Here is a 25,902-nt window from a genome sequence, read left to right as displayed (position 1 = left end):
ACTGGGTTAAAAAAAAAACCGTCCCAGCGGCAGCAGAGTCAGGGTAGCGGCTGAATGATCGCGGAGTTTTAGGGGCCCCCGTCTGTTGAAGAATGTTATAGATTTTTGATAAATGTCGGTGTTTGCGCGGTGATCGTTGCCGTGTCGGGGCTGCTAAAGTGAACGCGGCGGTGCGGTTATTAACTAAAACAAAGCGGACCCTCGTATCAGTTTTAGCTAGTTCTCGACTTCGCCCCCGTCCAAGAAAACCGTTTCAAGGAAGCTAATGTCGCTCTGAACCACCGCAGACGACGTTTTATTGCCTTCACACGGTAAGTGCTGTTGTTTTAACCCACCTTTGTGGCCTTTTTCAAGCAGGCAGCCGCGCTTGGGGCCATTGGGAAGACGGGGGTGAAGAATGTGTGTCTTCGGGCTAACTTTGGGTTTGCTCAGCACCAGTGGTATAAACGCAGTTAAAGCTTCACGTTCATGTTTAGTGGTGATCGGGGCGATGGGTGGTCGTGTTTGAGCCCACTTCCCCCCTCCAGCCCCACTCTTTAATAAAGGCTAGTTTGGTCTTTGTACCGAAAGTAGGCCACCGAGCCGCCCTGCGGGGCTGGAGGGCCACCAGGATGGCCAGAAACAGGACCAGTCCCGGAACACTCCTGTCATCTGTGACCCATCTGTATTGGGTTTTGTGTCAATGTCTTGGGTTCTCTCTCATGGTGGTGATGGTGTGAGATTGATGCACGTTTTCAGCCAGTTTTCCTGTTTTTCCGTGTTCCTGGTCTTCCCAGAACATGTGTGTTTCCAATGCTTCCAAACCCATCAAGTGTATTCCCTCTTTTTCCATTACATCACCAGATTTTCTCCAGGAATGCTGGGAAAATGCCCATCTGCAAGTGCTGTTTGTCATTTATACGTAATCGCAGAGGGACAGAACAACCTGGTCCAGGATCTGGTCAGACCACGATGTCTTGAAGGCAGCCGGGCTGGTCGAGCAGAACCCGAGAGGTTCCTGTTGAGTCAGGCCCGCGTCTCCGCAGCCTTCAGACCCGACAGGATCAGTCTTGTCTGCTTCATTCTTGTCCTCTAAAGGAATCGCTGTCTGCGGGGGTGTTTTTGCTTGGTCTTTTCGTTCCTTCCTTGTTAATCTCAGATCTTGATTTGATGAACTAGAAATCAGGTGACACAAACCTCCCGCTACAAGGCATAATTAAGGTGGGGCAGAATTCCTCGGGTAAATGGCCTTCTTTAGCCTCACAGGGAGTCTTTTAATGACATGGCAACAGCACCGTCTCCAGTGTGGAAGGCATTCTCCTCTGGTCCCGGTCGGATCACATGGATAATGTCCACCGGGTCGTGTAATTGCAGACACGAGGCAGGATGGGTCTGTCAACTTCTGCCGAATGCCTGACTCACTTCCCTTAGTTACGTTGCTGTTGTGCTGTTTAAACTGGGAGTGCCCCAGAGCTGGGAGTGCCTGGGGGCAGCTGGACTGGGCCGCCCCCCGTCCCCTACCCCCGACTTGAGTCACACATGTCCGGATCTCCAACGATGGTTGCGTGTGGAGTTTACGCTCCGTCACGTATGTCCCGACCCGTAAACTCTTGTATTTGTCCACTTGGCTGGGTGATTCTACTGCAGTTCTGAAGGTTTGTTTTTGGTGTCGGGGGTCCTTTTGGGTATAAAAGATGCTTTTTTTTAGTTTCTGTGACCTGACCAAGTGAACTCACGGCGGAATGAAGATTAAAACGATCCATATGGGGGTTACGTAGCCGCTCCGTGGCGCGTTCAGAGCTAACTCAGCTGGAATGCGTTATCTCATCTCTCCGAGGAGGCTTGAATGATGAGGATCTGCACCGTATGACGGACACAAACCCAAACGGGTCATCGCGTTCACTCTTTCAGTCCTCTTCGGTCTCTCGGGTTCCCACATGGATTTAGACTTCAGTAGGATTCAATCCATGTTGGGTTGATCCAGTTTGGATCCATACGGTTTGGCCACAGTTATGTGAACACTTCAGATTTGGGATCTCGGCTTGTTTACTGTTGAGTGGATCTTTATTGGCGTCACAAATCTCCCTCTTGGCGTTAGAACGCCAGCTTAGCTTTTAGCTGTGCCTCATAGGCATGCAAACGTGCTCGGGCGTGTCGGGACAATGTGACCGGTAGCCACGGCAACTTGCTCTGGGCCCGTTGGAGGAGACTGTATCTCAACACCGACACTTCTCGCCAACCTGAGGCGGAGTTAGCCGTTAGCTTGGAGGCTTCCATTAGCGGCAGATGTGGGACGGATTAACGGATATATCAGCATGTCTGTCGGGCTCTTTTGTGTCATTTTGGTCAAAGTTGGTGGTTGGCGGTCGACGTTTAGAGGCGCCGATGTTCCCACAAAGGCTTTGAAATCTGCGTTCTGAAGACCATCTGATAAAGAGGAGCTTAAAGAACGTGGTTATTCTCTCACTATTCTGCCATCTCCATGACAACGTGACATTATCCTGGGAGCATTTCGGATGGAGCATTTTAACTTAGCAAAGGTTTGTCATCGTGATGGATGCGTTAGAAGCTAGCTGAGGGGCAGGCCCTTGGGGGTCGTCGTCCAGGAGAACGGCGTTGGTGTCCCAGTGTGTTTAACGGGTTTGGAGCCATGCTGAGGTGTGTGTGTGTGTGTGTGTGTGTGGTGTGTGTGTGTGTGGTGTGTGTGTGTGTGTGTGTGTGTGTGTGTGTGTGTTGGGGGCAGACCTGGGTGGGTGGGGTGTGGGACTGTAAATCATTTGGTGCACGGCTGGATGACCCACCCGACTCTGTGTCGCAACACCAGTTTTCAAGGTCATAAATTCACGACGACGGCAGCGTGAAAGATCCGGGACACAAAAGTCACGTCCATAAACGTTAGTCACCGTTGTTTCATGCGTCGGGCTGGGAACGCAGCGTTTAAACGGTAAAATGATGACATGTTTGACACGTATGAGTCTCGTCCAACACTCGTCTCCTGTTCTGAGGGTGACTAAAGCTGACCCGGATCGGGGAATTCCACCAGGAGCGAGTCACTGAATCTGTAGCCTCCGTATTTGTGATTCATTCGTCCTCTCAGACGTTCTGGAGCAGCTATGTCCACGGTGGTGAGCAGAACAGGTGGTCATGCAGCTCCAGAGATGGACATGTGTGCTCATAATGAGGCCGGCTGTCAAATTAAATGTAGGGTAACCTGCGTTTAGCGAGGTTATATCAGAAAGAGCACGGTTCTGGTCCCTGAGGTGGACTTCTGGACTTGTCCCAGCTCTGACGAATCCTGAGGAACGGTGGGGATCATCTCCCACCAGGGAACCATGTGACTGGGCCGACGTTCAGTGCTCTCCAGTCTGACCATACAAAGTCAGGATTCCACACGCTCTCCCCCCACTGTAAATATTAACCTCATCGTCATGACATCACACTGTCAAGACGCCGCATTGGCCGCAGTTTCTGCCTGATGATGAATAACGAGCGAAGAAAGGAAGCAGAACGTTGTCAGCGGCTCAGTTTTTCCTACGGTTGGGATGAGATGCAGATGGCAAATGGGACATTTTACAGCTCTAACAGCAGATCTGCCTCGGTTGACGCCACCGTCCACAACGTAAATAAGGAGCCTGTCCACAGTCGTGCATTTAAAAGGTCTCGGTGGGCCGTCCATCCGTCCGTCTGTCTCTCTCTTCGCCCGTCGTCTGCTGACTCCCACCAATTTGCGTCAGACATTTTTCAGAAATTCGCGGTCACAGTAAATGTGACCACACGGCAGCTAGTTCCTCTGTAGCACCTTTATGCAACACCCGGAGCATCTCTGGGTCTGTCAGCTGGCCGCGATGTGCCGCCGTGCGTCCGAAGACGTAAACTCAACGAAGCGTCTAGTTTCTGCAGCAAACGGCCACGACTCTTCAACACAGCCTGTTAACAGACGTTCCACTCTGCATTGGGATTAAACACCCGACCTAAACATGCAAATGGGCTCGTCGAGCGACCGGTGTGTGCAGGTTTCAGCCAGCTGTGGGTTTGCTGGCTGCTTTCAAACACAGGGAACGTTTGTCTGACAATTAAAGTTGGTCAGTTTGAGGTGTGGTGAGGCTTCAAGAGAATGCAGCCTGATCAAACAGCAGTCACACACACACACTCACACACACTGTGTAGGTGTGATGTTTCACACATGTTGCCGACCCCCAGATGCAGTGTTTCCTCTCAATGACCAAGTGTTCCTCCCATTTTACTGTCTCTTATCGGACTTCTGCCTCTTCTTGGCTGTTGGGATTAATGTTTTACTTTTATCTGGACCGAGCTTGAGTCTCCCGTCTGCTGTGATGGACAAATGAGGAAGAGCTGTAGTTTGTGTCGTGCTGGGCCCAGTATTATAACTCAGATACAACAGTTTATTTAAGCAGCGAGTGTCTGCAGCCTCCCATACAGATGAGCCCACATCTGTATCCCATTGCAGATGTTGACCTCCTTTCTTCCCTGCCTGCAGACGTGTGTCAGACCTGCACGTGGACGTCCTGCCGCGTTTCTGGCTTAGATCTGACCTTCGTTCCATTGTTCTCGTTGCAGATGGATCTGCGTTTACTTTTAATCGCAGCTTTATCGGCGGTCCTCAGCATCAGCTGGGCACAACAAGGTAAGAACAAGGCCCGTGTGGTACCTCCTCTGAGAGTTCTCCTGGTTCTAGCTGTGTTAACGGCTCGTCCAGTCTGAACTTGTATTGGTGTTGTCCTGAGCCCGTCCGTGGTCTTTTTAACAAGCTAAAATCCTGACTCACAGCAGCTTCTCAGCATGATTCAAATCCTGGAGGTTTTCTGTTGTGACTCGTAGACATGAACTGTAGCTGATGTTGAACTCTCTGGAATAATAAAGTCTGGTCTAAGAGGAACTTTTCTTTGTTCCAGAGGGAAGCGTTTGCATCAAGGCCAACGCACAGTCGTGTGGGGAATGCATCCAGGTCTCGGAATCGTGTGGATGGTGCACAGATGTAGTAAGTTCAAATGTCCTTAATCATTTCTGTTCTTTATTTGAAGCCTCAGAACGACACATTTGACTTAATGGACAAACCAAATGTCACCTGGAGGGTCAATGAAAGCGCTCCGCAGCGTTTCTGATGGAGACAGATCTGCCGTCCTGTCGGTCTGGTCTCTGCAGAAATGCATCCACTCCCCAAGCTCATGAAACCACAGCGTGGTTGGCTGCAGAGCCTGGTGGCTAAATTTGTCTCAGTCGCAGCTTTTATCACACAGAATTCAGAATTCAGCTTGTACCAACACATAAAAATCACTTAAGAACTGACAGACGGAATAAAGGATCTGTTTTTGTCAATGAATGATGTCGGCTCTGGTTTGTTCCGAACGTTTGCTGTGCTACATTCTGTCTCGTGACTTATCTTGTGCAACCCCTCTGCAGCTATTCTTATCAAAGGCGTCCACTTCTCTGTTCCTGACTGAGATCACTCAAGAACATGCAGACAGTTAACTGAACTAGAAGATTGTTTTCACTCCCTGTGGGGTCACACTCAAAACTGGATCTGGAAAACGAATCCTGACACCTGATATTTTTCCGTTTCAGTCATTCCTCAGTGAGGGGGAGTCCAAGTCTGCTCGCTGTGATGATCTGGAGTCCCTGAAGAAGAGAAAGTGCACCGCAGAAAGTATCGAGAACCCGCGAGGAAGCGTCGTTGTCGACAAGGACAAGCCGGTTACGAACCGCAGGAACGAACCTGGAAAACTGAAGCCTGAGCAGATCACCCAGATCCAGCCCCAGAAACTCAACCTCACACTCAGATCTGGTGCGTAATCTCACGTTCTGTCTCTGGGGGGGTATTATATTGTTACAGCAGATGTTGAGTCAGGATCTTTGAGGAGTTACTGACACTAAATATCCACTTTTCTTCTCCGTGAAGGTGAACCTCAGACTTTCAAGCTGAAATTCAAACGTGCTGAGGATTACCCCATTGACCTGTACTATCTTATGGACCTGTCCTTCTCCATGAAGGATGATCTGGAAAATGTAAAGAACCTCGGCACCGACCTCATGAAAGAAATGCAGAAGATCACCTCGGATTTCAGGATCGGTAGGTAGAACCGATCCCACCCCCGGAAGCCCTGTGATGTTAGACGTCCACATTAAACCGGATGCGCTCTTTCAGGTTTTGGCTCGTTCGTAGAGAAGACGGTCATGCCGTACATCAGCACCACCCCCGCCAGGCTCGCCAACCCCTGCACGGGGAACCAGAACTGCACCAGCCCCTTCAGCTATAAGAACGTGCTGAAGCTCACAAACAAGGGAGATGAGTTCAATCGACTGGTCAGCCAGCAGCAGATCTCAGGAAACCTGGATTCTCCAGAGGGAGGTTTTGATGCCATCATGCAGGTGGCCGTCTGCCAGGTAAGAAGAGAGTCCAGGACCCTTCCTCTCTGCCTCTGACTGTGCTTATCTTTATGAAAACATCTTCATCTGTTCAGAATGAAATCGGTTGGAGGAATGTGACTCGGCTGCTCGTGTTTTCCACCGATGCCGGTTTCCACTTTGCCGGTGATGGAAAACTAGGCGGCATCGTTCTGCCCAACGACGGGAAGTGTCATCTGGAAAAGGACATGTACACCATGAGCCACTACTACGTACGTCCTCAGGACTGTCCTTTTATCTGCCGTTAAATGTGTCCATTTAAAATAAAGTGTTTGTTTTTATAGGACTACCCCTCCATCGCACATTTGGTTCAGAAACTGAGTGACCACAACATCCAGACCATCTTTGCTGTCACTGAGGAGTTCCAGCCTGTTTACAAGGTGAATCTGAGTCCCGAAGCACGTCTGTCAGTTAGCCGGCCTTTTCTTACCGTCTCACTTGGTGTCTCTTTCAGGAGCTGAAAAATCTCATTCCTAAATCGGCTGTTGGCACGCTGTCGTCCAACTCCAGCAACGTGATCAAACTGATTATTGATGCCTACAACGTGAGTCAAACTGCACCCTGTTCACCCGGCATCTGTCTGTCCATCACACTTAAGCTTACAGGTCATGTTTGGACCTGATTTATCTGACAACACACGTGTTCAGACACCTGTGTGATCCCGTTTCATCCGTCCTCTTTATTTTGGGACAGTCTCTGTCATCTGAGGTGATTCTGGAAAACGGCAAGCTGCCAGAGGGAGTTTCCATCAACTACAAATCCATCTGCAAGAACGGTGTGGAAGGAACAGGAGAGAACGGCAGGAAGTGCTCCAACATCTCCATTGGAGACGAGGTGCTCTTTGGTTTGGGGTTTTGGGCTCTTTTCTGAATGGTTTTGGTAGATTCTCACTAATGAGAAACAGCTTGTGAGCTAATGATCAACAGGAAACTTCGGGGCCTTTTCCTTAATGGTTTCAATGATTTAATAAACCTTTTGCTGGTTTCCAGGTGTTTTTCCAGATTTCTGTTCAGGCTGACAAATGTCCAGGTGACGGCAGGAGTGAAACCATTAGGATCAAACCACTGGGTTTCACCGAGGAGGTGGAGATCGTCGTGAACTTCATCTGCGACTGTGAGTGTGCTGCAAAAGGAGAGCCGCAAAGTTCCAAGTGTGACAGTGGAAATGGGATCTTTCAGTGTGGAGCCTGCAAGTACGAACTCATGCCAAAGATGGCGCTGCTGCTCCTGTGGCGCAAGATGGTTTTTAAAGGGCCGACCTTGTTTTTGCCGTGTCAGGTGTAACGAAGGACGTATCGGGCGTGTGTGCGAGTGCAGCAAGGATGACGTCCACACAGAGGACCTGGACGCCAACTGCAGAAAAGACAACGGTACCGATATCTGCAGCAACAACGGCGACTGTGTCTGCGGCACCTGCGAGTGCAAAAAACGGCAGAATCCCGCAGAAATCTACAGTGGCAAGTACTGCGAGTGCGACAACTTCAACTGCGACCGCTCCAACAACATGCTGTGTGGAGGTGAGCCGAGGGAACAGGAGAACGTCGACCACCAGTGTGGGCTGAGAAAACTCGTTAACATTGTAACTTCCTGCCAGGACACGGACGCTGTGAATGCAGGAAGTGCATCTGTGACGCCAACTACACCGGCAGTGCCTGCGATTGCTCCATGGATAAGTCCACGTGCATGGCCAAGAACGGGCAGCTCTGCAACGGCCGAGGTTTATGTGAATGTGGCATCTGCAAATGCACCGACGTTAAATTCCAGGGTCCAACCTGTGAGATCTGTCCCACCTGTCCCGGAGTCTGTCAGGAACACAAGTGAGTCCAGCAGATGAAGCCTGTGGACAGTTCTGTCTGTTTTCATGGGTAGGACGCTCCCTGAACCCCCGTCCTGTGTGGTTTTTTTAGAGATTGTGTGCTGTGTCGAGCGTTCCCCAGTGAGAAACCCTGCGTGAACTGCAGCTACTTTGATCTGGTCAAGGTGGCAGATCGCGATAAACTGCCCCAACCTACAGACCAGAGTTTCCCCCTGACCCACTGCAAAGTTCGAGATGAGAACGACTGCTGGGTCTACTACACCTTCGCCATCCAGAACCAGACCAGGCTGGTCCATGTGGTGGAGAAACCAGGTATGAGAGAGGCTTCATCGTCAAGAGTCGATTAACTAGACGAATCTGCCTGCAACTATGCTTTCTGATCTGGTTCAGGCTGCACTGAAGGGCCCGACATCGTCCCCATCGTAGCAGGCGTGGTCGCTGGTATTGTTCTGATCGGCCTCGCCTTACTGCTCATCTGGAAGCTTCTCATGATTATCCACGACCGCCGAGAGTTCGCCAAGTTTGAGAAGGAGAAGATGAACGCCAAGTGGGACACGGTGAGTGAGACGCATCCGGCAAATCAAGGAACGCTACCTGGGAGAAGGGGTTGCAGTCAGTACCTGCTCAGATCAAGATGCCTGGGATCTGTTGTCATTTTAGATTTTAAAAATTCATCCAGTTGGTTTTTAAAGAACAAAGTCAGTGTCATGTTGCAGGTTCGAGTTTCAGGTTTCAGCAAGAAAATACTTGAAGGAAATGGGGGGGGCAAATTTCTTTGGTCCTGATTTGGTGAGGGAGCGTCCTTCCTTCGCTGTCAGTGCTGCCTCTCACTGTCTGCACAGCACAACTGCATCTCCATAAAAGGTAATAAAGGAGAGAGAAGGCTGGAATGCTGGGTAACTGCTGACAGACAGGCCTGCAGCAGCACGAAGGGAGGAACTCCAAAAATACCCCTGAGCACTGCTTTCTCCCCACAAGTGCTATGAGTACTCTTTTTAGAGGTACTTGGAAGTATTTTAGAAGTATCTGGGTCATTTCTGCTTTTCCAGTGTGCCAACAGTAGTTTTACAGTGCTCTGAAAAAAATCAGCATTTTTCGACAGGTTGTGACGCTCCCTTTTGGCACAGGTTTCTGTTGTCTGTGTGGTTTTTACCAGCTCACCTTCATGTTGTTGACTAATAATACCAGCACTGCGTTGAAGTAATGACCATTTCTGACACCCATTGGTCCTGTTGTTGGCTCTCTGCTGCCCCCTTTTTTTGGGGGGGGGTTAGAGGACATCATTCTTTAAATTCAAGGTCTAAAACACTTATAATACTATACCATATAAAACTATTAAACATCCGATTACAAAGATTTACCTGATGTTCAGCTCTGGAAGAGCTTTTGTGTCTACCGACTACTGTACTGGTTTTACTAGTTGATCATTAAAATGAGATATGGCGGCACTTCAGCGCTTATCTGCTGTATGTGACAGCAGTAGATGTGCCAAACTGCAGAAAAACCATGGCAACGGTGACAAACCTCTGTTCATGCCATGTTTGACCAATACCAGTGGTGACGCAACAAATGTCAACACGCACCGGATTCTGTCATTTTTGTTTTGAGAGAACAGCTGCTGTATTTACACTTTTTGCTCTTCTTCTGCTCCCCAGGGTGAGAATCCCATCTACAAAAGTGCCGTCACGACCGTGGTCAATCCAAAGTACGAGGGCAAATGATGGAGCTTCACTCTGACAACACTGTATGGAACCGTATGCGGGATAAACGGGGCGGGTTTTTTAATGCTCTCACTGTTTGTTGTAGCCACAAAACTTTAGCATTTTGCCACTATTTCAGTTTTACTAACTGTTTTTATTTGCTATGCATCTTCTGAAAGTGTACAGTCTGTATAGATGTGGGAGGTTTGTTTTATTTCTTCCATGTGGAACTTGAACGAATGACGGCAAAAAAAAAGCTTTTTTGTGCCCTTTAATAGAACCATCATGCCATTTCTGTTGCGTTAATGATGGTGGGAAGCAATACAGAGTTAGCGGAACACGATAAAGTGATGGCTTTTGCTCTCCAGGTACATCGACATGTGGTCACGATAAAATGTGTAAGGCGTGTTTTCAAGCCATAAAATGTTTTTACAGAAGATGTTTGTGTGCTCGTCCTGAGATGGAACAATCAATTACAACATCGATCTTTGCTCTAGAAGAGATGTTTCTCTGGCTGTGTTTCTAGAACACCGGGGTACGGTAGCGCTACTGTTTGGCTCCAGGCTTTTTAACTTCTTAATTTAAAGCCAACTCAGGTCCATGGTTCTTTCACAGTGATGCCAAATACTCACATTCCTGCCTTACTTACTATCAAAGTGTTCTTTAACAAAATGTTTTGTATGTGTTAAAATGAGGGGGAATCCCTTTTGTGACAATTTCATCTTTAGTGGTGCCCCAATCAAACATAAAAAAAAAAAAAATTAAGATAAAATGAGTTTGGTTTAAGATCAATGCCCAGGGAGCTCTCTCTTATTTTTGGGGTTTGCAAAAGAAAAGAAAGTCACTCCTATCAATGTGGTTTTTAAGTGCCTTTTTAATTTCCACACATTCACATTTGCAATTCTGTATTTTGAAATTATTTATTGAATAAACATTGGCAACTGTCCACCACTAAATTGTTCATGTACTGTTGTGTGTTTACTTGTTTCTACTTTAACTTTTTATATTCAACGAATATTTTGGATGTTCTACAAACGACCAAATGTTTTTAATGTTTTATCTTGGGAGATTAAAACACTGCTATTTTCTTAAAAGAAGGCAAAATTATGTTACACTATTTCTCTTAATGTCTAATATTCATTACTTATCGCCATCACAGAATAAAGATTATATATATTGTTTGTATATGATGTTAAAATCGAAAAAGCGTCATTTTACGAATTAATCTAAAAATTAGCCAAGGCTAACAACCGCCAGACTCCCTCGTGACATTTCCAGCCAATAGCGTCGCGACTCGTGCCGAGTGGCACGTGTCGTCACGAGCCCGGGTCCCTCCACCGGTGATTGGTGGCCTCGGCTGACCAATCAGAGGCCGCGGTTTACAGCAAAGTTGTTAACCCCCAACAGTAGCACTTTGGTTGCCACCTCTAGTTTCTGCCTGCTTTACATCGACAGGAAAACATGGAGTTTTTCATCGACTGATAAACACAATCCGGAGCGGTGGAAATAAAGCGGACGGCGGCCTTTTCTGCCGGGAGATCGGCTCCTCCTTGTGGATATATTTTTAAATTCCCGAAACCCACTAGGAGAACTAGCTGCGGCTAACATTAATATCGCTTGTCTCTAGCTAGCTGCGTCGTTCTTTCTTTTTTCCTCTAAACTTCTGACGTGCAGAAATGTTCCCGAATCGATCATTCGGAACCCGCCCGGGACTCGCAGGCAAACGGGTGAGTAATATTTTGTGGCAATGTTGTTAAGTTGGACCGACGGTGGCCAAAAAGGCCCATCGTGAGCAGTCGTTTCTGGCATCAGATGATTTCATACACGCAATCAAATTCCTGGCTGGTCAGCTGGACGCAATTCAGCACTAAAACCACAAGTTCCCCGTCAGTTCCCCGGCTCCTTTAGCCAGGGGGACTTTGCCATCGATGGAGGGCCGAATGGTGTATTTCTAGAGGATGTTTTTATTTTATTTATTTTTTTAAATAGTTTTCTGTTTGGGAAACCTTGAAGCAGGAACCATAATATCGATTGTGCACATCAGGTGGAAGAAAGGAGCGGATCAGGGAAACGATGGCGTCACAAATCAGCTTTTAGCTCCTATCATGTGAGGGTTTTTTTTTCCCATCGTCTTGGCTGAAAACGTAACATTGTTGAATCACTGGCTCCGGGTGTGTGGCTGAACAGTGCCAGGCTGTTCCTGTGGTGTGTCGGGGAACTGCTCGGCCCTCGACCCCTCACACCCACCCGATGGGATGGGGTGGGGGGGTAAATCGTTATATCCACTCATCCAGGGAAGCTGTGTGTCGGTAAAGCAGAGAAAATGTGCACTTTCGCTGAGTGCGTGAACTGGTGCGTGTTGGGTCACCAACCCCACCCAGATGGGAATGACACGATTCCGAAGGTTGGTGGCATCTCTGAGTGGAATTCTGTCCATTTAATGATGGGAACTATCACAAAGTTGTGCCCTTTTTATGCATTAGCCTGATCCAAAACATGAGGAATGTTGCAATATTAATGAAAAGTCCTAATTCTCCTGAAGGGAAGGAAAACTGCAGTATAATATCAGAAAAGGGCTCTAATTAAAGTCCTGGATTTGTTAAGAGCTCCTTATCAGTGATTAAAATATGAAAACATCAGTACCTTTTATTTTAGGCTGGAGGAACTGAAGCACCAGCAGATCAAAACTGAAATGACCACCTCCAGTTCTCAGTTTCCCTCAGCCCTCCTGATCACTGTCCTGATTTGCATGGAGGATCTAACGTGCACACTAACGTGCACGTGCAGCAGAGGGACTAACACAAAGTCATCAAATGGCCCTCAACCTGACTGCTTATTGACTTAAACACTCTTAAAATGTCTTTCTGTCAGCAAGAATTAGGCTTTTTAATGATGCACGTAGACAGTTCTGGAGGAGACTGCATAATTCTGTTTAGGTAGTGGACATGTTCTGTCTTACCGGACGGACCCGGAATGATTCCTTTTCTGGAGCCTCTTTTATGACCCATTCTCGTTCATCCTCAGGTTCCGCTGATGCTCTCAGTGGATTTATCAATGGAACGACGAGCTCGGCCCCTCTGGGACGACCCTGGATGAGCCCCCCATCACCAGGTAAGACTGAAAGATTTGATGTTTTCTGCACTTTTGCGGTGCAATTTCAGAGCTGGAAGGTTGAGTCCAGTTCAGGGTTCCTGTCAGGTCGATGTTTGGGTCCACAGCCGATAGATGGCGCTGCTGCTCTAGTGATGAACGTGTTGTTGCGTCTGCGCGAATCCACCTGGAATAAACGACTAATTTGTTTTAACGAGCTCTTATTTTCAGCATCTATGGTTCCGTGAATGTGTCATTCACCAGTTGGATTTTAACGTTTGTTTCTCTGGTGTTTGAGTTCAGATTTACTAAAAAAAATAAAAATAAAAACAACCCGTAAACATTAACTGTAACTGTAGTTATTTTTTATTTAAAGGGAGTTAAATGTTGCAATTACTGGTTATTGTGTCTTAAATTGTATGTTAAAATTTATACGAACAAAAAAGGGAAATTAAGTAGCTTTGATTTTTATATAAAACATTTTTTTAAAATTAATAACATTGCTATATGTTTCGAAATCAGATGCACTTTTGGTTCTGCATTGACACGCGCATTTTGAAGTAACGTTATTAAAGAAAAATCGTAAATTGTCATAGTCATTTTCTTTCGCAGAAATGCGCAATTTTTAACTTGTCTTAAAAATGTAATTGCAGTTCAATCAAAGTGAACCGCCTTTCTAATTACAATGCTTTTGCACGAGTTTGTTTTTATTTTCATTCACTTTGAGTAATTTTATATTCCGGCCATGTTAAGTGTCTATTTTAATAATTCATGTGTTTGCGTGGAGAAGGAGTTAGTTTGTAAGAAAATGCCCCCTTCCCCCCACCCCGCAACGCGCAAGCGCTTGGGATCGTGTGGGAATGGTCGGTCCGGGAACTGGGGGTTGGACCGCTCCGAGCGAAACCGAGCAAAAGAGTTTTAAATGTCCGCCATGTTGTCCATGGCGCACTAACCCAACGCTAGGGAGCGGAGCGTCAGAAAAAAACAGTCCGAGAGAGAGCGACCAAGATCCGGGCCTTCCCCCGGCTCCGTCGGCGACGCCCTAAATTCAAGCTACAACAATTCGACCGTTAGGATAGGGAATAACCGCACAGAATCATCCATGAAAGCGCTACTCGGAACCGTTGTGAATATTAGGAGATCCGATAGGTTTATATTGCATCTCGAATTGTGAAAAATGAGTAAATTGTCGTTTCGGGCGCGGGCGCTGGACGCTTCCAAGCCACTACCCGTCTTCCGTTGTGAGGATTTACCCGACCTACACGAATATGCATCTATTAACCGGGCTGTGCCGCAGATGCCGACTGGGATGGAGAAAGAGGAGGAATCGGTATGTTTTAATGGTCTGATTTTGCGAAAATACGCGGCCTGGCTTTATTTTATTATTTTCAAACGGTCGGAGGCGTCCCTCTTTTTTTTCCTGCGCAGGCTTTCACAAAATGGCCGCCAATTTTCTCAGTAGAAACACGACGAATTCGGCCCGTCGCTGGTGTACACGCGGACCGGTGTGCATGTTTGGGCAAAAGCGGGACGCGGTGCATCGGCGTGGGGTAAATCGGGTCGTTTTTACCGGCATATTTGTGCATGCGGCGGGTTTGTGAGTACAAAGGAGTCATGTGACTTCGGCGAGGCCGCCATTTTGTGTCGCTTGTCAGGCTGGGGCCTTGTGTTGGCGTAGTGGCATACGACTGGCGCCAGGGGGCGCTGGCGGACCAACGTTCTGTTAGCCTCGGTGCTAGCTCCATCCAGAAATGTCAACACGGCTGCCGCGCACCGAGGGGAGACACGCTTCCCTCCATTACACACGCCTTTATTTATTATTGGTGTTTCTTTTAGACACATTCCCGTCGGTAGTTAGACGCGCCGCCTGTCTGGATTCGGATTTTGTAGTAAAGGCGTCCGATAAACAAGCGATATTAGCTCGCAGCCTCCCGTGATTCTGTGTCGTCGTGCTCGGTCATTATGCCGCTTTCAGGCCGTTTGAACAGCAACATTAGTCGGTGCGTGATTGTCTGCGTTCAAATTACGCAACCGCTGTTTCAGCTGGAAGCTCTCGAAGTTACAGTTGTTGACATTTCATTTCCACCGATGTTGAAACACTATTAAACTGTGAAACGAGTGTTTTTTTTAACACCCCCCCGGCAGTTTCACTGGGGGTGCATGTCAGGGCAGTGCGTGTGGAATGTTTCCATTTGGGGTTAATATCAGGTCATCTCCATTTCTGCAGAGTTCACTCAACACAAGACTTAATGTTGTTTGAGTTTAAAGCGTCACCGTCCCAGCCTATGTGTACACTTTAGCAAACAATGAAATTTGCCCCATGCACCCGTGTTTTAATGCTAAATTGTGTCTGGAGAGGTCCGTTCCTGCTCTTGCAGGAGTTTGGTGTCAAGGGTTCAGTGTGTCAGGCGCCCCGCGGGCTGGCAGACCGGCAGCACGTGGTGCAGCGGGAAGAGCCGAGGGTAGGGGTGGGAGGAAGAGGATGCAGGGGGGTTGCTGACACTTCAAAGTGTGCTCCGCTCAGCTGGAGAGCCTGGTTATGTAACGGTTATTATCATGAGAGGCAGGCCAGGGCTCGCGGCGTGCCAGCCGCTCGCCATCCAGAGCTGTCTGTCATCCGTTTCTACGGGAGTCGCTAGGCGATGGAGTCGGTCGGTGATGCTCTGCAGGCCTCGGTTAACGCTTGATGGCATCTCCTGTAGTGTTGCCTGGTGTAGGAGGAGTTGGGATGCTTCAGAAATGGGGCAGTGCCGCAGTAAATGTAATATTATTGGGAATCTTGAGTGTTTAAAATCAGTCTTAAACACTTCAGCATTGTTTGTATGTCAGTCTTGATCTTCATGATCCCATCTTTTTAAAACGATGCGATCGAGGCCCATCAGAAGCGTCACAACCAAGTTCAGATCCAGACTGGGGACAGAACCAGATGAGTTGTCTGTGTCTAGTGTGTGTGGAAATGGAAATTAAAGTCTAAAGAGCAGGTGGGTATGATTGACTGCAAAGGTCCTCCTTGGCTGTAGTGTTCCTCCACGTGCACAGCAGACTGACACGTACATCCATTCCCATTCAGGTTCAGATGTTCTGGAGGAAGCATGTTGATGCCCGGCTGCAGCGTCTGTGTTTCAGTACTCACGTGTGAGGAAGAGCCTCTGCTAAATGTGCTCTCTGAACCGTGAACACAAGGCTGCTGTATTACACAACAGTGGCCTCTCGCGTGAGAAATGTAATTCCATCCAGTCAGGAATGGTTATTTTCCCAGTCGGGCCCAGGAACGGGGCACCTTTAAGGCCCGTGCAGGGGTGGATGCTCCTCTTGTTTCCCACTCATGAGGCGGCTCCGTGCTGCAGCAGCGTGTCCTCGTACTGCCCCCAGGCTGTCCGTCATCTTAAAGGGCATTTACAGTGACTGGGACAGTAGCTGTCAGACACCAGACTGGAGCCTCTGCAGACTGGGGGGGGTGATCGATGTCTTTAAGTGGGCTATTTCTGGATACGTGTGAGGGATGGAGATAGGGAATCTGAGGGCAGGTGCGTGAAGACCCTGTTGCTCTCTTCAAGCCTGTTTGTTCTCAGACAACATCTGTGAGGGTAAATAAAGTTGATCAGGTTTTCCCTCTGAGTGCAGGAGCTCTTCAGCCCAGTGGGGGGGTGTTTAGTGTGTAGACGTGTAATCTGTAGGGGAGCTGGCGTTCATCAGAGGACGGCTCCAGGAGAGCCCGTTAGGACCGGAAGGTTCTGAGTGATTCCGAGTTCCCTCCCAAGCTTTTGGGAAGTGCTGAGAATAAAGGAGAGCATTGGCTTAATGGTGGAGTGAACGTGCACGTCTGTTTCCAGTCTACGCTGGTGATGTGGTGCTCAGTATCTGGGTACCGGGACTCCTTCCATTCCACCAGACCTGTTCCCAGTCATGGGGACTGGTCTTCACTCCGTCTGCACCTTCTCCCAGTTCACGGTGCGTCGTTCCTGGGAGCTGAGGTGGGTCAGTACCCTGGGTCTGCATGAGCAGATGTTTGTGTGGTGCAGTTGCCACAGTGGTGAAGACTTCTGCATGTTGTCAGCGTTTAATAATTGTGTGACGCTTCTGTAGGATGTTTGAGTTGAAGCACAAAGGAAAACAGTCTTCCCAGGTCTGTCGTTGCCTTTGACCTGGCTGTGGGGCAGCCGGCAGCCATTATTAATGCCATGCTCAAGAGCTGTCCAGCTCGGACGTGTTTGTTGCACAGATATGCAGGTTGTCATGGGTGAGGAGCAGTTGGAAACCTTTGTTTTTGCTCGTTGGCTGTTACTAACGTGGTAATTCTAGAGTCTTCTGCTGTTGGCTGCCAGGGGCGACCATCCCCGTCCGTCTGTCCTCGGCTGCTTCCCTGATGTACCAGACCTTTCACCATAGCTCCCACGTTAGCATCGTTAGCATCCTTCTGTCATGTATCACAGCTCTACTTTATGCATGTGCAGGCTCCTGTGGTTATCCCTAAATCTCTGTCGTCCCTCTTTAGACACGTTTTTCTCCATCTTTTGGCACATGCTAGCTGTAGCGTTCTCATATTGATCCTCATGTCTTTGCTAACTCTGACGGTCCCCCCCCACTATTGTAGCTGGTTGTCAGTCAGCCTCTTGGATATCTCACAGGCTAAATATCTATTTGGGTCGCGGTGCCGTAAAGATCTGCAGCCATTGAGAGCAGAGAGGTTGCCCTGACACCCCAACAGTCCCTCCATAGTACCACAGACGACCTGGAGGCCTCCTTTCTGTTCCGCTAGTGTGAACACTCCCACGGCCGACCAGTCGTGTGGTGTCGCCCACCTCAAAGGGAACAGGGCGTTAATCTGCCAGTGCCTGACCCTCCTGCAGGCTCCTTCCACTCCTCCTGACTAGCGTAGGAGGCTACATTTACTGTCATGCAAAGAGAATCAGAGAATCAACCGTGCACGTTGCCTGCAGCGCTGCCTCCAGAAAGGCTGGTGTCCCAGTGACCCGCTCTTTTACAGCCCAGTCCGGTAGCCACGGATGCACATTTGCCCCATTCTCTATCCTGGCGGGCTCCTCAGAGCGGTGGTCAGGTGGAGTTGTGATTGTTCTGTGGTAACGGGTGAAACACGGCTATTAGAACAAGTTCTTACTCGTTAGAACTCGCTTTACTGCTTTGATTTGCTGATATTCTGCAGCACCGCCGATACCGTACATGGAAAAACCCGATTAAACGTCATTACGGACGCTGCACTGGAGAATGTTGGAACATTTACCTGCTGTTGGGACTGAAAGTTGCGTTATTGCATCCTCGTTAATGGTCGCCGTGTCGTCCTGTAACATTTGGGGTTTGTACCAGGACTCGGTGCTTTTCACAGCTTCTGTCAACACGTGGAAGCAGCTAACGATTGTTTTCCAGCCTCGGCTCAGGTTGCAGCTGTGCGTTCGACGTGTTTTACAGAGGCGGCGTGTTGGTTCCTACGCAGTTTTACAAGCTTTACCGACCTCTTTAATTCATTCCAATTTCTGCTGACCTCAGCAGTACAACAGTTGTAGCCTGTCATTGTGCGGCGTTGTATTCAGCCCCTCCATCTGTGTGCAGGAACACCATCTCCAGAGGGCCATCTCAGCACACCAGGTCTATGGTGAGAAGCGGGAGAACATGGTCATCCCAGTCCCCGAGGCAGAGAGCAACATCCCCTACTATGATTCCCTCTACCCCGGGGAGTTCAAGATGCCAAAGCAGCTAATTCACATACAGCGTAAGTCAGCGTGGGAATGAAGGCACACAAAGCCTAAACTACACAGAAGTTATCTATATTTGAATTGTTATAAAGACATAACAAACTCTAGCCGTAAAATTTTAAATCAGTTTCTGTAAATGGAAATGTCTTGGATTGATAATTATCTGCTCTTATTTTGACAAGTGTGAAATATTCTGTTTACCCTGTATTACCATGACAGAGATGGCGTCAGGTTGGGGCGAATCCGTTGGTTCTTTGCAAATCCACAATTTCAGCAACTGTTTATTGGCCTCTTGGCTGTTGGGTTCACTTCATTATGTGCAGAATATTGGTCAGCAAGCTTATAAATGGGTGTGTGTGGAGACAGTTGTTGGGAGGAAACTGTGCCTCACATTTAAAACTACAAATTCCTAAATAAATACAGGATGACTATGAGTCCTTTGTCCCCAGATTTGGAAATAACACGATGAAATTGATTTCTGAATTGGTCAGATTTCTTCTTGTTTGTGGTTAAACTCTAGATGTGGTTGGGGACTGACCGCTGCGCCACCCTCCTGCTGGCTGTTGCATGCCTGCTTTTGTTATTGAGCGCGATGATGAATGACCCCGGTGGAAATGATGTGTTAAACTACAACGACTGTGAAACGTGGCTTTATTGAGCCGGTAGTGGTGTACACCGGGTCATCGCTGCAGTTCAGAGTGTTCAGAGAATAACAGATACACTGATGTGCAGCTTTAAAACTGAAGGTTTTGGGTTTCTGAGCAGAGCTCAGGTTCAGTTCTTTTTCAACCTCCTCATCGGATGAGTACAAAGGAGGTCTTAACTGTGACCGGTTTCTAAAGTCTGTTTTTGTTGTTGTTTTTTAAATCCTGTAGCTTTCAGCTTGGACACGGAGCAGCCCGACTACGACCTGGACTCAGACGACGACATGTTTGTGAATAAGCTGAAAAAGAAAATGGAGCTCAGCCAACTGCAGTTTGAGGAGATGATCGACCGGCTGGAGAAAGGCAGTGGGCAGCAGGTCGGTGCTCTTTATTAGTGAAATCAGCCCAAATGCATCCATACAGGGATCATCACTGATACGTTAAAGGACAAACCTGCTGTATCTCCAAGGCATCGTCCTCAGCACAGATCATCGTTTCACATACGTGCACCCTGTGTTTCAGCTGGTGAGCCTTCCGGAGGCCAAACTGCTGCTAAAGGAGGACGATGAGCTCATTAAGGAGGTGTTTGACTACTGGAGCCGCAAGAGGAAAAACAGCAAGGCCAACTCGCTCATCCCCACCGTCAAGCAGGAGAAACGGGACGGCTCCAGCACCAACGACCCCTACGTGGCCTTCCGACGTCGCACTGAGAAAATGCAAACCAGAAAGGTGTGTGGCTGTCAGTGGTTCGATATAATGATCCTCACACAACATTTCTGGGGGTGACTCTTTTGAAGGTAAAGGAGCCAACAGTCGTTAATGTGAATGAAATGGTTTAACTCAGCCCAGATCATTCATGTGTAAAGTCTGTTATATTTCTTTGATAAAAGCTTGGCTCCGTGTGGCCCTTGTGCCCCCCCAGAGAGCAGCAGGGATCAAGCATGTCATTGATAAAATTGTCTGGCCGACCAAAACCTTTATCATTTGTTCTTTTTTGCAAAATGCTCCTAGCAGCCTACAATTAAGCCATTTTCCATGTTTTTGCTTGAACAAACTTTATTTTGCATAGTAGACATAACAAGTGTGTTGGTACACTTGTGTAGAGGTCGCCACCAAGTGGCTGTTTGGAGAATTGAGTCTGAAAGGTACAAATGTGGTTTGTCGTGTCTGTCGTTGACGCTCAGAATCGCAAGAACGACGAGGCTTCGTATGAAAAGATGCTGAAGCTGCGCCGGGATCTGAGCCGAGCTGTCACCATCCTGGAAATGATCAAGAGGAGGGAGAAGAGTAAGAGAGAGCTGCTGCATCTCACTCTGGAAGTGTTTGAGAAGAGGTCAGTGCATCTGCAGCTTCAGTCCTAAAGTCATAAAGCTTTTTAGTCAACCTGGCACCACAGAGTAGAATCGGTTCAAAGCTTTGTTGCCCCTTTCATCAGAAACTTCATGTCAGACTTTGGTGGAGAGGTGATGGCAGAAGTGTTGGCTGAGCAAGCGCTGGTCAGGCCCCAGATCATCCCTCTGGTCCCACTCACCAATCAGTACAGACACCAGGACCACATTGACCACAAGGACTACAAGTCAAAGGTGAGACTGGTGAGACATCGGCTTTATTCGGTCCGATCTGTGTCACTCAAAGTGAGCTTGAAAGCTGATTTTTGTCTTTCTTCAGCCTGACAAGATGGAGGTTCCCAGGCAGAAGAGGAAATATGAGAAGAAGCAGAAGGTATTGCCTCTCTCATCAGGTGCCTCCCACCATCAGGGGCCCGCCGTCTTCAATGCCAAGGACCTTAACCAGTACGACTTCCCCAGCTCAGACGACGAGCCCTTTTCCCAGGTGCCTGCACCTCACACAGTCCCAACATCTCCACCTTCATGGAGCATCCTGGCTTTCAGAGGTGCAGATCCTGGTCTTGCTGTAACCTGGAACCTCTGTTCACAGCTGCATTCAGGCTCTTCAGAAGCAGAAGAGGAGAACGACCCAGATGGGGCCTACGCCTTTCGCAGGAAGTCGGGCTGCCAGTACTACGCTGTAAGTGACGCCGTGACTGGAGCAGTGTTACCGTTATCACCATCAGTCATGTGACACATCGGCCAGACCTGCTGTTGCTGTGGGTAACGCCCTCTCTCTGCCTCCAGCCTCGTCAGGATTGTGTTGGGGGCTGGCCGTGGTGCGGTCCCGGGGAGGACGGCCTCGCTGAAGCTCGTTTCCGTTATAGTCTCACCACGCTCACTGTGCCGCGGCGCTGCCTGGGTATGGCTCGGCGGCGCGTAGGACGAGGTGGCAGGTGGGTCGAATGCTGCTTTCCAGTCCTCCACATTCTTCAGATTTTACCTCCCCGTCACTCACGTCCAGAGTTTACTACTCCTTTAATATTTTATTGTAATTAGTATCCAGTCAGAGATAATTTGGATGATTTATGTTGTTTTTCTTCTCGTCAGGGTGTTGCTGGACAGGGCGCACACGGACTTCGATAACATCTTCCACGGACTGGATCCAGAAGTGCTCCACCCAACCCATCCTCCCTCTCCACGACCGCTCACTCCTCCTCCAACAACTACTTCGCGTTCGCCGGCCACCGACAAGTTTGCCAGTACCTCAGAAACGAATACCTCAGACAGGATTTCCTCCTCCTTCGACCCCTCTCTGTCCTCCCCATCTTCCACGGACCTCAGTCAGATACTGTTGAGTATAAAAGCGTGCCGATGGCGGCACTTTAGACCACGGACACTACCACTACACGAGTTAGACAACGCCCACCCTATATTCAGGAAGTTGAGTCGAGGCCTAAAGAGGCGAGTGTCGGCCTCCATCGCGGGGGGACAACCATATCAAAGGCCAGCACGAGCTGCTCCAGCACCTGCACCCATCGCTGGTACGTTGATCCGCATGTTTTTATTAGCACGCCGCTAACGTCCCTCTGACGGTGCGAGATGACGGAGACGCGAGGTCGGTGAAAAGACGCAGACCCGAGGAGCACGTGAAGCTGTCCGAGGGATTCCGAGCTGGACCGAAGTGTCCCAGACAGCAGCAGATCATCAGTGTCTGGTTTGGTGTGTGTTTAACTGTGTTGTTTGTGTGTAGCTTACACGTATGAACAGTACCAGCAGCATCAGGAGCAGCTGAGCCTGATGCACAAACAGCAGCTGGAGCAGGTTCAGTTGCAGCAAGTCGGCAGCTCCACGACCACAAACGCTTCACACGTGAGTCTCGGCCGTAGAAACGCAGCCGTTGTCTCGTCCCATCACTGACGGGTCGTTGTTGTCGTCCCCCAGCAGAGCCTGGCACACACACTGGACCAGGCCAAAGCTCAGTTCGCCGCCTCGGCCCTCATCACCGTCGACCAACTGCTCGCTCTGAAAACAAAGGAGGAGTTGGGCCCAGGAGGTGGAGTGAACGGTGTCCTCTCCCCCTCAGGTACCGTGGCTGTCCTCTCGTCCCTCTTTCTGTCCATCGTGGCTTTAAACTCGTTTGTTGTGGACATTTAATCATGTTTAAAATAGTGTAACCGACCAATTCAAAGATGTGAGTTAAGAGTTGACGCAGGTAATCTAACCGAGAACGCCTGGTAATTACAGTCTTCCCTCCATAATGGGGTGCACTGGATGGGGCAGATAAGACTGCAGAGTGAACAGAACCTGCTGCGCCGGAATCCCTCGGAAGTGTTCAGGCAGGAGGATTTAGATAACGGAGGAAAAGTGAGGACCCGGAATTTCCATGAGATGATTCCGCGGATGGGGAATAGTGTGAAGCATCTGTCAATCCCAGATAAGACTGGGATAATAATTGTGGATTTATTCTAATACTCCATGTCATGATGAGTAAATCCAGCTCTGGGAGCACCTGCCAGGGGGTCAAAGGTCAAAGTCCTCAGCTTGTGTAACATCTACTTCAGGAAATACACTGGAATGTTTGAAGTCTTCATTTTGTTTTATTTAAGCTGCACTGGGGTTATTATGATTGGATATAATGGGATTACACTTCCTGCCTTACTCACCCCCCACCCTGCCCCCCCCCCCCCCCCCACCACCACCTGGCCTCTTTTTACCCCCTCTCAGGTGTCTACAAGGGCTTGCACCTGGCGAGTACAGCGTCCCCCTCCCCTGCTGCCGCGGCTCCTCCCATCACCACGCCGACGCCCATGACTCTCCACCCCTGCACCACCACAAGCTCCGCCTCCTCCACCAGTAACAACGGCACTGCCCACCCCACCAACACCACTATCACCACCGCCACCACCACTCAGGTCCTGCTGGGAAACAACAGCCTCCGTCTGGGCGTTCCCGCCGGCAAACGCGTCCACGCACCCCGGACGCTAAGCAGCTCCGTGTCGACATCCGCCTTAAAGCTCGCCCACGCCGCCACCGCCAACTGTCAGAAACCCAAGGTCGCCAACGCCACGCCGCTGGACATCGTTCCCAGGTGAGAACGGCGGCGAAGTGGCGTTGCGCTGTTGTGGCCATGACATCACGCCGCGTCGTTCCAGCCTTCCCTCCCTCACTCTTTCGTTCTCTTCTCAGGGAGAATCACGAGCAAGACAAGCCAGCACTGAACAGTCTATCAGAGAACACAATGGCCATGGAGGTCACGTAGCCTCCGCACACAACGCAACAGTTTTCCTTCTTTTCCTTTTTTTATCATTTTTATTTTTAGGTGCTATGCATCGTTGTGACATCAAGTGGTGGAAGAATGAGCGAAGCAAGGCCGGGTTTCCATGGTAACTGTTTGGGACTTAATTGCAATGCTCATCATACAATCCCCCCCCACCCTAGAATCCCCCTATTGGTTACTGTTGATAAGAGATCGTCTGTAAATTCTTAATATGGCAATTATATGTACAGTACTGCATATTTGTATTACTCCCCCACCCCCATCCTGTTCTTGTATATAACATTACTTGAATACAGAATTGTTCAATTGTGATGTTTTGCACTCAAGATATTAAAAAAAAAAAGTCCAAATTAAAAAAGGAGAAAAAAAAAGAAAATGACAAACTGCAACTGGTGCGAGTGAGGTGTGAACGTTGTACCACAGGAAAAAAAGTGTCATCACATGCATGGTGCAGAACCTGCTGTTTGATCTATTTATTGTGCCGTGTTTACAAAAGGTTTTCTCCAGTAAGTTTTTTATTTTTATACACTGTACCACCCCCCCCCCCCCCGACCCACCCACCCTCGCTGTAGTCAGTGTTTAGCTAGTTTTTCCCCCCCGATGTGATGTTGTGAACGTGTCTGGGGGCTCGCCCATAATTTGATTTTTATTCTGGGCGTTCTTCCACGATCTCGCCTCTCGGTAGACTCCATGGAGACGTGCGTTGCTCGGATTCAGGCGTCGACCGGTCGGTGGGATTAGCGTTTCCACAAAGCTCTTCCATACATATTCTAATAATGAGACCAGTAACAAAACAGCCGGGACGAGACTTTCCCACAAGACATTGCTGCTTCCAAGCACTATCATGGTTTATTTTTATTAAAATTAATGCTGCTTTTGTATGATTTTGGTCTCTGGTTTGGATCAGATGACCTTTTTTGTCCTCCCCACCCCCCCAAAACTCGTATGTTTGAGCTCTTTTTGTATCCTTATTTTCCCTCTCAGATTTCATTGTTACTTAAAAAAAAAAAAACTAAATGAGTTTAGAAAATCACAGTAACTTGTAACTGACATCTTATCATTCCAGCTTCTACATAAGTTTAAAAAAAACAAAAAAAACTAATTGAAATAAACAACAAAAAAAAGACGGTTTACTTTTAAGAACTCTCTAGAAGGCTGCGATGCCATGAACCACAAGTTTTCGGGTGCCTTCATTTGGGGAAAAAATGTCAAAAAAAAAAAAGGAAGTCTCTTCTGTGAAGAGTTTGGTACTGAACAAGGCTACTTGTAGTTTTTCTTTGTCTGTACCACAGTCCCACTGCCCATTCCACTGGCCCAGCTGACTCATGACTTTGTTTTTGTAGACCCTTCTTACACACACACACACACAGACATGGGATCGAATAAGAACACCTCTTGAATTGTCACAAAATGAAATAAAATTCCAGGGCATTATGTTTTGAGCAGCGTGTCTTGTTTTTAATCGACTGAACAGCGGCTGATGTTTCCAGCTGTTTCGCTCTCTGGCTGTACAGCTGTGACCCTGTTTTTGGTGGTTCTGGTTCCAGGTGAAGGTGTGCCGAGCTTGTGTTGGGATATTTAGGAGCAGCGGGTGCCCGGCGTGGTCAGCTGAAACACCAAAGGTATTTATAGTTGGTGGCGTTGCCTCCATCAGGGCGCTTCGGCCGCCGTTTGTCAGGAAATTCAGCAAATGTTGATTCTTGGCCAAGTTTTGGTGATCAGGAGGGGCTTTGATCTACAGCTATGATCCTAAAGCAGCCCCTATGTTGCGTAACCCTATGTTACTCCTGCCTTTTTACAGTATATGGTGGAAGTAGGAACCCCCCCCAAAAAAAACCTCCAGCCCCCACAGGGCTCGCATCAGCAGGAACCTTTGAAACAAATTTGAAGGTTAAAGTCATGGAACCATCAACATGGAGCTTTGACTTTTGG

General features: G+C 48.5%; 2 protein-coding genes across 6 annotated transcripts; both read left to right on the top strand.

Moving 5' to 3' along the window:
* Positions 1-10,873, top strand: LOC130539555 (integrin beta-1-like). 3 transcript variants are annotated; one of them, XM_057057983.1, is made up of 16 exons: positions 1-311; positions 4,558-4,624; positions 4,893-4,978; positions 5,563-5,782; positions 5,897-6,067; positions 6,143-6,381; positions 6,459-6,614; positions 6,687-6,782; positions 6,857-6,946; positions 7,096-7,236; positions 7,392-7,594; positions 7,680-7,918; positions 7,996-8,218; positions 8,309-8,529; positions 8,608-8,774; positions 9,873-10,873. In XM_057057983.1, the coding sequence occupies exons 2-16, from the start codon at positions 4,558-4,560 to the stop codon at positions 9,936-9,938; spliced, it is 2,385 nt and encodes a 794-aa protein (XP_056913963.1). In that variant the 5' UTR covers positions 1-311; the 3' UTR covers positions 9,939-10,873. The 3 variants fall into 3 exon arrangements, with proteins under 3 accessions (XP_056913963.1, XP_056913964.1, XP_056913965.1); XM_057057984.1 differs by having other exon boundaries at positions 3-311; positions 4,478-4,624; XM_057057985.1 differs by lacking the exon at positions 1-311 and adding an exon at positions 1,473-1,634.
* A 453-nt stretch (positions 10,874-11,326) lies between these two features.
* Positions 11,327-25,412, top strand: LOC130539554 (enhancer of polycomb homolog 1-like). Of its 3 annotated transcripts, XM_057057982.1 has the most exons (15): positions 11,327-11,644; positions 12,942-13,028; positions 18,576-18,735; positions 19,594-19,739; positions 19,885-20,091; positions 20,547-20,695; positions 20,798-20,945; positions 21,031-21,195; positions 21,301-21,390; positions 21,498-21,646; positions 21,801-22,234; positions 22,444-22,562; positions 22,635-22,776; positions 23,418-23,781; positions 23,880-25,412. In XM_057057982.1, exons 3-15 carry the CDS (start codon positions 18,636-18,638, stop codon positions 23,950-23,952), a joined length of 2,286 nt encoding a protein of 761 aa, XP_056913962.1. In that variant the 5' UTR covers positions 11,327-11,644; positions 12,942-13,028; positions 18,576-18,635; the 3' UTR covers positions 23,953-25,412. The 3 variants fall into 3 exon arrangements, with proteins under 3 accessions (XP_056913962.1, XP_056913961.1, XP_056913960.1); XM_057057981.1 differs by lacking the exons at positions 11,327-11,644; positions 12,942-13,028 and adding an exon at positions 13,911-14,337 and having other exon boundaries at positions 22,638-22,776; XM_057057980.1 differs by lacking the exons at positions 11,327-11,644; positions 12,942-13,028 and adding an exon at positions 13,911-14,337.
* Positions 25,413-25,902: the final 490 nt, after the last annotated feature.

The sequence above is a fragment of the Takifugu flavidus genome, chromosome 15, assembly GCF_003711565.1.
Source record: "Takifugu flavidus isolate HTHZ2018 chromosome 15, ASM371156v2, whole genome shotgun sequence".
NCBI classification, from domain to species: Eukaryota; Metazoa; Chordata; class Actinopteri; order Tetraodontiformes; family Tetraodontidae; genus Takifugu; species Takifugu flavidus.
This window is presented reverse-complemented; position numbering and strand designations above follow the sequence as displayed.